This window comes from Gigantopelta aegis, chromosome 12, assembly GCF_016097555.1.
Source record: "Gigantopelta aegis isolate Gae_Host chromosome 12, Gae_host_genome, whole genome shotgun sequence".
NCBI lineage: Eukaryota > Metazoa > Mollusca > Gastropoda > Neomphalida > Peltospiridae > Gigantopelta > Gigantopelta aegis.
The window spans coordinates 45046712-45056936 of record NC_054710.1 but is presented as its reverse complement, the minus strand read 5'-3'; the positions used below and the strand labels follow the sequence as shown (position 1 = coordinate 45056936).

Here is a 10225-nt window from a genome sequence, read left to right as displayed (position 1 = left end):
AATACAAAGTGTGTGAATGATATATATACACAATCCAATGAATGCATATGTAAGAATGTTTGAATTTGCGATTCGGCGCACGCAACGCGATGATCGTCTACGGGGTATTGGCATGCTGTAAACGGGTAGAAGTCAGCGTGAAGTAGGCAACGCCTTCAATGTTTCGAAGTCAGTGATTAGCAGACTGTGGAACAGGTACCAACACACCCAACATGTTGACGATCGACCCCATTCAGGTCGTCCCAGGGCAACGACAGGAGTACAGGATCGATTCATCCGTAACCAGGCTCTAAGAAATCGAGCTTAAACGGCAAATCAGATTGTTGCAAACCTTCACCAGGCTACTGGTGTTCGAGTAAGGGGTCAGACGATTATAAATCGTCTTCATGCAGCTCATCTTCATGCTCGACAGCCCCGGGTTGTGCCTACCGTGACAAATTGTCACATTGCCCACAGACGTGAATGGTGTAGGGAGCGTCAGAACTGGGGAATTCGTCGTTGATAACATGTCATGTTTCCAGATGAGTCCCTGTTCACTTTGGACTTCCTTGACAGGCGTGATCGGGTCTGGCGACGTCGAAATAAACAGCACGCCAACGTCATAATGCACTTTCATGACAGATTTGGCTGTGGATCGGTTATGGTGCGGGGTGGTATCATTATGACTGACAGAACCTCCTCCATATTGTGCAAGGGAAGGGTCACTGGGCAGTACTACCGGGACAACATACTGACACCCTTTGTCGTCCCGTTTGCTAGGCGTGTTGGTCGACGTTTGTTTTTCAGGACGACAATGCCCGTGCTCGACGTGCACGAATCGTCAATGCTCACCTCCAGCAACACAACACCTATCGAATACCATGGCCAGCAATGAGTCCAGACCTTTCCGCCATTGAACACGTATGGGACATGATAGGGAGACGTGTGCTTCAACGTCAAAGACCGGCGACACGTGTGTGTACGTGTTTTAGTTGAATGGGATGAACCCGTTTTCGAGTATTTGGATTTACTGATCAGGCGCTGCAAGAGGAGTGGAACAGGTTCCCTCAAATAGCCATTGGGAGACTCATACGCAGTATGTCTCGTCGAATGTGTCAATGTCACTCACTACTGATAAAAAAACGTCACCTTGCAAATTTCACTTCTGACCCCAATCGTCCTTCAAGATCTTTGGTGGTCACAAAACCTACTGTAATATTGAACTACCGGTTGTAATGTTTGCCTAATTAATTCACTGTTATCATATGACCATTCCCCACAGCTAATATAACTTACAAGTTTGGCAATTGTAAAACTTATTAGAGTTCCCCTACTTTTTTTGAAGAGTATATATACATATACATATATATATATATATACATACATATATATAGTTATATATATATGAGACAGGGAGAATAAGAGATGGAGAGACACAGTGTCGGAGAGAGAGAAATGGAGAAAATGAGAGAGAGAGAAAAAGAAAGAGAGAAGAAGAAGAAGAAGAAGAAAAGGCAGAGAGAGACATATATTTGTTTCTGCTATTGTATAAGTAACACTTACCATTCAAGTCACATGTCAGTACTGTCTGAGGCATAGCTGAGCGGATGACCACCAACGATCTGTCTGGTTCCGGACACTGTTCGTCAGCTGTCTGTAGACACGCTAGAACTCCTCCGAAGGCGCTGAAAACAAACATTCAGCTGCTTATTAAAGCTAATTCGACCTTAAAAAGAACGTCGTTCTTCACAGTAAATTGACAGTAAGCAAGGGTTGATTCAAGGTAGTGGACCAGAGGGACCTGTCCCCCGAGATAAGATATATTAAAGTGTCCCTTTTTGGAGTAATTTCACTCAAGTGTCATTTTAAAGATCGGTTTATAAGCCATTATACAACTTTATCAATCCCCGTGGGTTGACCCATTTGATTATTTCTCGTTCCAGTCAGTGTACCACGACTGGTATATCAAAGGTCGTGGTACCTGCTCTACTGTCTATGGGATGGTGCATATATAAAAGATCTCTGTTATTAATGAAAAAATATAGCGGGTCTTCTCTCTAGGACCACATGTCACAAATACCAAATGTTTGACCTCCAATCGCCGATTATTAATATGCTCTAGTGGTGTCGTTAAACAAAACATACTTTAACGTTTTAGAATTACCTGCAGTTTGATTCTGGCATTGCTACGAAAGGAAACACGATACCTCCATCAGCCATGCACGTTGTCAGTTTGTTGAGACAGGCAGACGATACCGGAGCTGAAAGTCAAGAGAGTTGTCTCCCTTAATCCCTTAACCAAACTGTTCTGAGTTTGTAATCAATGTTGAGATGTTTTCGGAATCAGAATAGGCGCTTGTGCAGGAGGGGATGGGTGTTCTGGAGGATTGAAATTCCTTCCTGATCCAACAATGGTTTTTTTTTGTCTCAATTTTACTTACGAGGGAGCATGATCTTGGTTACCACAGTCTAGACCCCCCCCCCCTCCCCCCCGCCCTTCCATCTCTACAATTCGTGGACAGCCACCTGCAGAATCAGAATGTGTTTATTCCCTCAAGCCAGCATGGTTACAGGCACACATCAGAAAAGATAACACACACAATCCAAACAGTTGTGTAGTGATTTGGTGTTTAGGAGAAATATTCGTGTTTCTTCATTGATTATGGCCTTTTTGTACACCAGCTTTTTCGATGATGGGCTTTGTCCTTCATAGGGGGAGTACAAGTACACAGTATATATTGGCACATCACACAGTTCTTATATTGTTTACTGTAAACCGTTTGGTCATTTTTATCAGTGTCAATTGCAGCAAAATGGTTAGACTTTAATAAACTTGTTTACAACAAAAGGTTGGACGTTTGGTCAATTTAAAAGAAAGCTTCTGCAATTGCAAGTCCCCCAAATAGTAGTAGACTTAAAAAAGTAATATTAATGGTGTGCATGTTTACATAAACAACATGATGCTGTCTGCCCGTCCCTGGACTTCTTATTTATTTTCAATATAACATAAAGACAAGTTTCTAAACCTGCTGTGTCCTGCCCGTCCCTGGTAGTAGTAGTGTTAAACAAGTAATATAATGGTGTGCATGTTTAACATAAACCAACATGATGCGCGAAAGCAAGTGTATTCAAATGTACGAAAACGGGTTCTTCCCATTGAACGAAAACACGTACACACATGATGCAAAAAAGACCGAAACAAACAAAGTATATCCAAATACAGGAAAACATTACCCAAATGTACGAAATCATGTACACCTACATGCACGAAAAGACGCGTTCACTTGTTGAAAACTTACGCATTGAAGAACAGTAGCTGGTCGCAAGTCGCGTCAGTCCCGAATTGGCGATCATTATTGTTTTTTCTGGTTCCTGGCATTGGACGTCATCTGTGCGTAAACAAGCCAACGTGCTGCCCATCTTACTGAACAAAAAGAAGAAGAAAAGAACACATATACACCAGCCACGTTTACAGGTTGTTTTCATTTGCTTACTTGATGGCTTTTGGTGTCCATGTGTGTGTATGTGTATGTGTGTGTGTGTGTGTGAGAAAGAGAGAGAGAGAGAGAGAGAGAGAGAGAGAGAGAGAGAGAGAGAGAGAGAGAGAGAGAGAGAGTGTGTGTGTGGTGTCTTCACCCAGTGGTATCGTTAAACACTTACCTATCACGCCTCAGGTAAGAACTACACAAGCCACGTATGCATACACGCATACACCAACACACGCATGCACGCACACACCTGCAGTATGACTTTACATCTTCCTGTGCTGGGGGATATCCGGCCGGAGGTGACGTCATATTCACCGAGCATGTCGTATTTCTGGCAGAACAGCCTGACGAAACCGAAACTGAAACAAGAAGCGAATTATTTACGTTGAGTAAAATTACATTTGGAAATCTAAAATTAGAACAGATAGGAATTTGCATTCAATCTAATTGTGAAACCATTCACTGTGTTAGCCACGGGAGGGTGGCGGCTTGAGAATCCATGACTACTCAATCACGTCATCCCCACCCAACCCCACCCCCATCCACCTATACTATTTATCAGTTGCCCCATAAAATGACTTTCCTTAACAACTAATGCATACAGATTGTGTTCTGGGTTGTCTTTCATTGAGTGGGGCGGGACGTAGCCTAGTGGTACAACGCTCGCTCGATGTGCGGTCGGTCTGGGATCGATTCCCGTTGGTGGGCCCATTGGGCTATTTCTCGTTCCAGCCAGTGCACCACGACTGGTATATCAAAGGCCGTGCTATGTACTACCCTGTCTGTGGGATGGTGCATATAAAATGTGGCGACAGCGGGATTCCTCTCTCATTGGCTGTGTGGTTCTTAACCATATGTTCATTGAATAATTGATTAATTGGTTCGTTGATTGGTTGATTGGTTGCTTGCTTGCTTGCTTGCTTGATTGATTGATTGATTGATTGATTGATTGGTTGGTTGATTCATCCATCCATCCATTCATTCATTCATCATTCATTCAGTCAGTCATTCATTCATTCCATCTTTCGTTCCTTTATTCATTCATTCATTCAGTCATTCAGTCGTTCATTTCCTCATTCCCTGATATAAAAAACTAATATTTATAAGAAGCAAAATAAATACCATAAAATAAAATTAATAAACAAATTAATTAATTAATTTAATTAAAATGAAATAAAATAATATATAATACAATTTAATAAAATAAACTGACTAAATAAATAAATAAATAAATAAATAAATAAATAAACAAACATTAAAAAGTGTATTTGCAAATGGTATGAAGAGTAACAGAGTGTGTGGTAGATACCTGTATTGAAGCAGTACGTTGATAAAGCGCGGAGTACATGCGAGGTGAGGACCATGTTGGTTTTGTCAGGTTCCTGGCACTGGGCGTCTTCTGTCCGTAGACAAACCAGAGCGTCCACAAGAGTGCTGAACATATAAATAAGGAAACAAAGAAATAATGAAATAAATAATGTAATGAATAATGAAATAATAAATGTATAAACAAATAAGGAAATAAATCAATACATTTATCAGTTTATAAATACACTTGCATACGTCGGATACCATTTATTGTACAGGAAATATTACATGAGTCGCTTTTGGATACCATTTATCTTACAACTCGTTGTATAATAACGTATCAAAAGAGCGAATACGTTTTTAAACAAAGACTGGTAAGATAAATGGTTTCTAATGGAAACAAATGTAATATTCTGTTTCTTACATATCCTCAAAAACTAGGTGTGTAACAGATTTATACGTCTTTTTCAACTTAAACGTATTTAAGACAATCGCAAGGATGTTAACTTATACGTCACAGGGCAGTCAGTTCCAGGTTACGTTACACGTCACGTGGCAATCAGTTCCAGGTTACGTTACACGACACATGGCAATCAGTTTGAGGTTAAGTTACACGTCACAGGGCAGATAATTTTAGGTTAAGTTACACGTCAGAGGACAATTAGTTTCAGGTTAAGTCACACGTCGTATGGCAATCAGTTTCAGGTTAAGTTACACGTCTCGTGGCAATCAGTTTGAGGTTAAGTTACACGTCACAGGGCAGACAATTTCAGACGTCCTTATTTTATTGCTCTCTATTGTATGCACTCCCCAGTCTACATTAAATACATTAGTGTATATTATAGATGCAATAAATTATATACACTCCCCAATCTGTTATATATGTATAATATGTACTCTGAATAATATGCACTCCTACAATCTATAGTATACGTAGGCTATACTAGTTTGTACGCATTCACATAATTATATTTTTGGTGTGTGTTTGATGTTTGTATGATCAGTGCACATTTCCAACATGTGTTAGAGACGATATTGATCTGTGTAAGAAAAATAAATAAGTAAATACTACTACTAGTAGTAGTACTACTACTACTACAAGTACACAAACTACTACTACTACGAAGACGACGACGACGACTACATCTATGACCACGAATACGACTGATATATACTGATATATATATATATATATATATATATATATATATATATATATATATATATATATATATATATATATTACTACTACTACTACTACTACTACTGCTACTTCTACTATTACTACTACTACTACTACTACTACCACTACGACTACTACTTCTACTACAACAACTACTATGACTAATGTCACTACTAGTACTACTACGACTTTTATTTGTACCTCTGTTGCTGATGCGCAGTCGGTTTGGGATCGATCCCGGTCGGTGGGTCCATTAGGCTATTTCTCGCTCCAGCCAGTGCACTACGACTAGTACATCACAGGTCGTGGTATGTGCTATCCTATCTATGGGATGGTGCATATAAAAGATCCCTTGCTGCTAATCAAAAACAGTAGCCCATGAAGTGGCGACAGCGGGTTTCCTCCCACAATATATGTGTGGTCCTTAGCCATATGTCCAACGCCATAATATAACCGTAAATAAAATGTGTTGAGTGCGTTGTTAAATAAACCATTTCCTTCCTTGGTACCTCTGTTGCTGTTACTACTACTACTACTGCTGCAGATACTAATACTACCGCCTCAACTGCTACTACCACGACAAGTACAATACTATTAGTAATATTAATATACATGGATAAGTATATTCACATATTATTTATGCATAGACATTCTTTGTGACAATTTAAATTCACATTGATTAACTCACGTGCAGTTCGATCCCCCATAGCCTGAATAAGGAGATCCCAGCACCACATTTACCGAGCATGTATTTAGTCTGTTAAGACAACCCGATGGAAGTGGAGCTGGAAAAAAAGAAATAGATGTCTACCTTGATTAAAACCTTCACACATTTATTACGTCATTACATTATAATAAAATTAAAGAAGGAAGATTCCAGTGTAACATAGGTGATATTCAGAAGAAAAAATAACTCAATATTTTGTTTAAATAAAATTAATATTAAAACCGCTTTTATTACCGAAATAATGGTCATAAACACTGTAGCATAAGATCTTCTAAAATTCTGAAACAAAAATGAAATAAAATTCTGGATTTGATTATTGATTTTGTAACTGACGTGACACATATCCTCACCTGCCTTTCAGAAACAACATTTAACATGTTAGTTTAACACTTGCTAGGATCCTTGGGGCATTGCTTGTAGTGTACTGGCTTAGGAAGCGGGGGAGTGGGGGGAGGGGACATGCGCCCTCCCCTTTTTGTTGATCCAGTAGCAGCATCGATGGTTTCACACACACACACACACACACACACACACACCATGGGCGTCGATCGGTGGGGGACAGGGGGGACGCGTCCCCCTAACTTTTCAACGCCGGGGGGACAATTTATATAAATGTCTCCCCCCACCCCCCCACCCCCCACATACACACTTTTTCGTTTTGCAAAAGTAACAACAACACCACCAACAACAACAACAGCAGCAGCAACAACAAAAAAACAAAAACAAAAAAACTACAAAAAACACACAAAAAAACCTAATTTAATTAATGTATTAATTATAAAGTGGCAAGTAGTGATCCCTTTTATCATAGTTTTGTACGAACGTCATTGTTGACGTAATTCTACGTAAGAAACACACACAAGCACGTCGCCCCCCCCCCCCCCCCCCCCCCCCCCCCCCCCCCCCCACACACACACACTCTTTTTAAAGCCGGATTGACGTCCATGACACACACCTTTTGGCACCTTTCTACACCCGTGTAATATTCCTTCACGCAATCATGCGTTTATTAGGAAATGTCGTGTGGACATTGAATTGGTGATGGGGACCCAATAGCCGACAGTTTGTGTCGTCAAGTCGGTTGCCATAACCAGCTTTTCTTTATCAAAACTGAAGTAGCTTTTATTATTGCGTCTTCTAATAAACCGCTATACCAATTCGTGATGGGACGACTAGAATGCAATAATATTCGTGTTTGTTGAAAGGCACCGGGCGAAACGAAACCCATTTAACATGCCTTTATGTTTTGCCACACAATGAACCGATCGCACGAAATCAGGGAAGGGCTGACAACGCGGGGCAGTACTTTTTGTGCTTGTGGTGTATTTCATTCATAGTTATTTCGAGCTTGTATAAGGCTACGTCAGAATTATCTTCTTTTTTTTACTTCAACGTGCTCAAGTCGCGTCGTTAAACAAAACACACTTTTAACTTTAAAATTATAAAGAACAAAAGTTATTTTGGTAAAACAGACATAATTTAATTTCTAACGTCCTTTCCATGTACTGTTTTACGTCATTTTCATCTGGACAGTAGGCTAATGGTTAGTTTGTTAGAAGTTAGTGTGTGAGAGAGAGAGAGAGAGAGAGAGAGAGAGAGAGAGAGAGAGAGAGAGAGAGAGAGAGAGGAGGGAGGGAGAGAGAGATGGGTGGGGGAGGGAGGGAGGGAGGGAGAGAGAGAGGGGGAGAGAGAGAGAGAGAGAGAGAGAGAGAGAGAGAGAGAGAGAGAGAGAGAGAGACGCTGAGAGAGAGGTTGTTGTGGATCCAGAAAGTCAAATTGGGGGATGCGGGGGGGGGGGGGGGGGGGGGGGGGGGGGGCGAGGGGCAACGACGTAAACAATTAAAACATAAAGTACAACTATAACTTTACGGGGGGTGGTGTGGTGTGGGGTGGGGCTGGTTCCCCCTCTTAGATCCGCCACTGGTAGTGGTCTTATACCTACACATTGGGTCGCTAAATTCGTTCCGGTTGGGACCCGTTCCCGGGAAGAGAACTAGTATCTACCAGCCGATGTCTTGACGATCCCACCGGGACACTTTAAAATGTGTTGTATTTGATTTGTTGGTTTGTTTGAATCGTTTTAGATTTAATTGTTTTATTTTTAATTAGTGTGTGTGTGTCTGTGTCCGTGTGTGTGTGTCTGTCTGTGTGTGTGTGTCCGCGTGTGTGTGTATGTGTCCGTATGTGTGTGCGTCCGTGTGTGTGTGTGTGTGTGTGTCCGTGTGTGTGTGTGTCTGTCTGTGTCTGTGTCCGTGTGTGTGTGTCTGTGTGTTTGTGTGTCTGTGTATGTGTCCGTGTGTGTGTGTCTGTCTCTGCGTGGGTGTCCGTGTGTGTGTCCGTGTGTGTGTGTGTGTGTGTGTGTGCTAAGAACTCACGTGAAAAGCAGGCGGGCGTGTCGTAAAGTATGCATATGGGGGGGGGGGGGTGTCATCCTTCTCATCTATCGGAGCGGGACGTATCCCAGTGGTAAATCGCTCGCTCGATGCGCGTCGGTAGGGCCATTGAGCTATTTCTCGTTCCAGCCAGTTCGCCACTGCTGGTATATACCAACGGCCATGGTATGTGATATCCTGTATGTGGGATGTTGCATTTAAAATATCCCTCCCTTGCTACTAATTGGAAAATGTAGCGGGTTTCCTCTCTAAGACCATAGCCGTACGGGGGTGGGGGGAAGGCTGGCTTTTGCCCGAATTATACCCAAATTCCCGAATCTACATGACAACATTCATTCATATTAGCATTACTACCAAACAGTTATATAGGGATGCAAACAAGTCACTACACATTTTTACATTAAATACAGTTAATTTTGAGGGTAGAATGATGGAAAGGCACGGTAAAACGATCTCAGGTTAGGACATTTTGCTAGAATATCTGTTTCATTTTTGCCCGAATTTGAGGTTTTGCCCCTGGCCCCTGTCTCGTACGCTTATGTCTAAGACTAGGTCAAAATTACCGACTGTTTGACATCCAATAGCCGATGATTAATAAATTACCGACTGTTTGACATCCAATAGCCGATGATTAATAAATTACCGACTGTTTGACATCCAATAGCCGATGATTAATAAATTACCGACTGTTTGACATCCAATAGCCGATGATTAATAAATTACCGACTGTTTAACATCCAATAGCCGATGATTAATAAATGAATGTGGTGTCGTTAAATAGGAAACACGTAAATTTCTCATCTATCACACACTCTGTGTTTTGTCTTAATACAAACATCGAGCGAACTTTCTATGCGTGTTCGAGTCAGGCTTCTCTGAAGGCAAAAGGGTCGGGACGTGGACCAGTGGTATAGCGCTCGCTTGATGCGCGGTCGATATAGGACCAATCCCCGTCCGTGGGCCCATTGGGTTATTCCTCGTTCCCGCCTGTGCACCACGACTGACATATCAACAACCGTGGTATGTGCTATCTTGTCTGTGTGGGATGGTGCATATAAAAGAGCCTTGCTACTAATAGAAAAAAACATGTAGGGGATTTCCTCTCTAAGAAAATATATGTCAAAATTTACCATATGGTTCACATCCA

At 41.4% G+C, this 10225-nt stretch overlaps 1 protein-coding gene across 1 annotated transcript in view; it reads right to left on the bottom strand.

Moving 5' to 3' along the window:
- Nucleotides 1–616, bottom strand: part of LOC121386090 (serine-rich adhesin for platelets-like) — a 30633-nt gene extending 30017 nt beyond the window's left edge. Inside the window, exon 1 of the mRNA XM_041516889.1 lies at nt 346–616. Within this exon, the coding sequence (XP_041372823.1) occupies nt 346–616 (271 nt within the window). The remainder of the gene's footprint in view (nt 1–345) is intronic.
- Between the last annotated feature and the right edge of the window lie 9609 nt (nt 617–10225).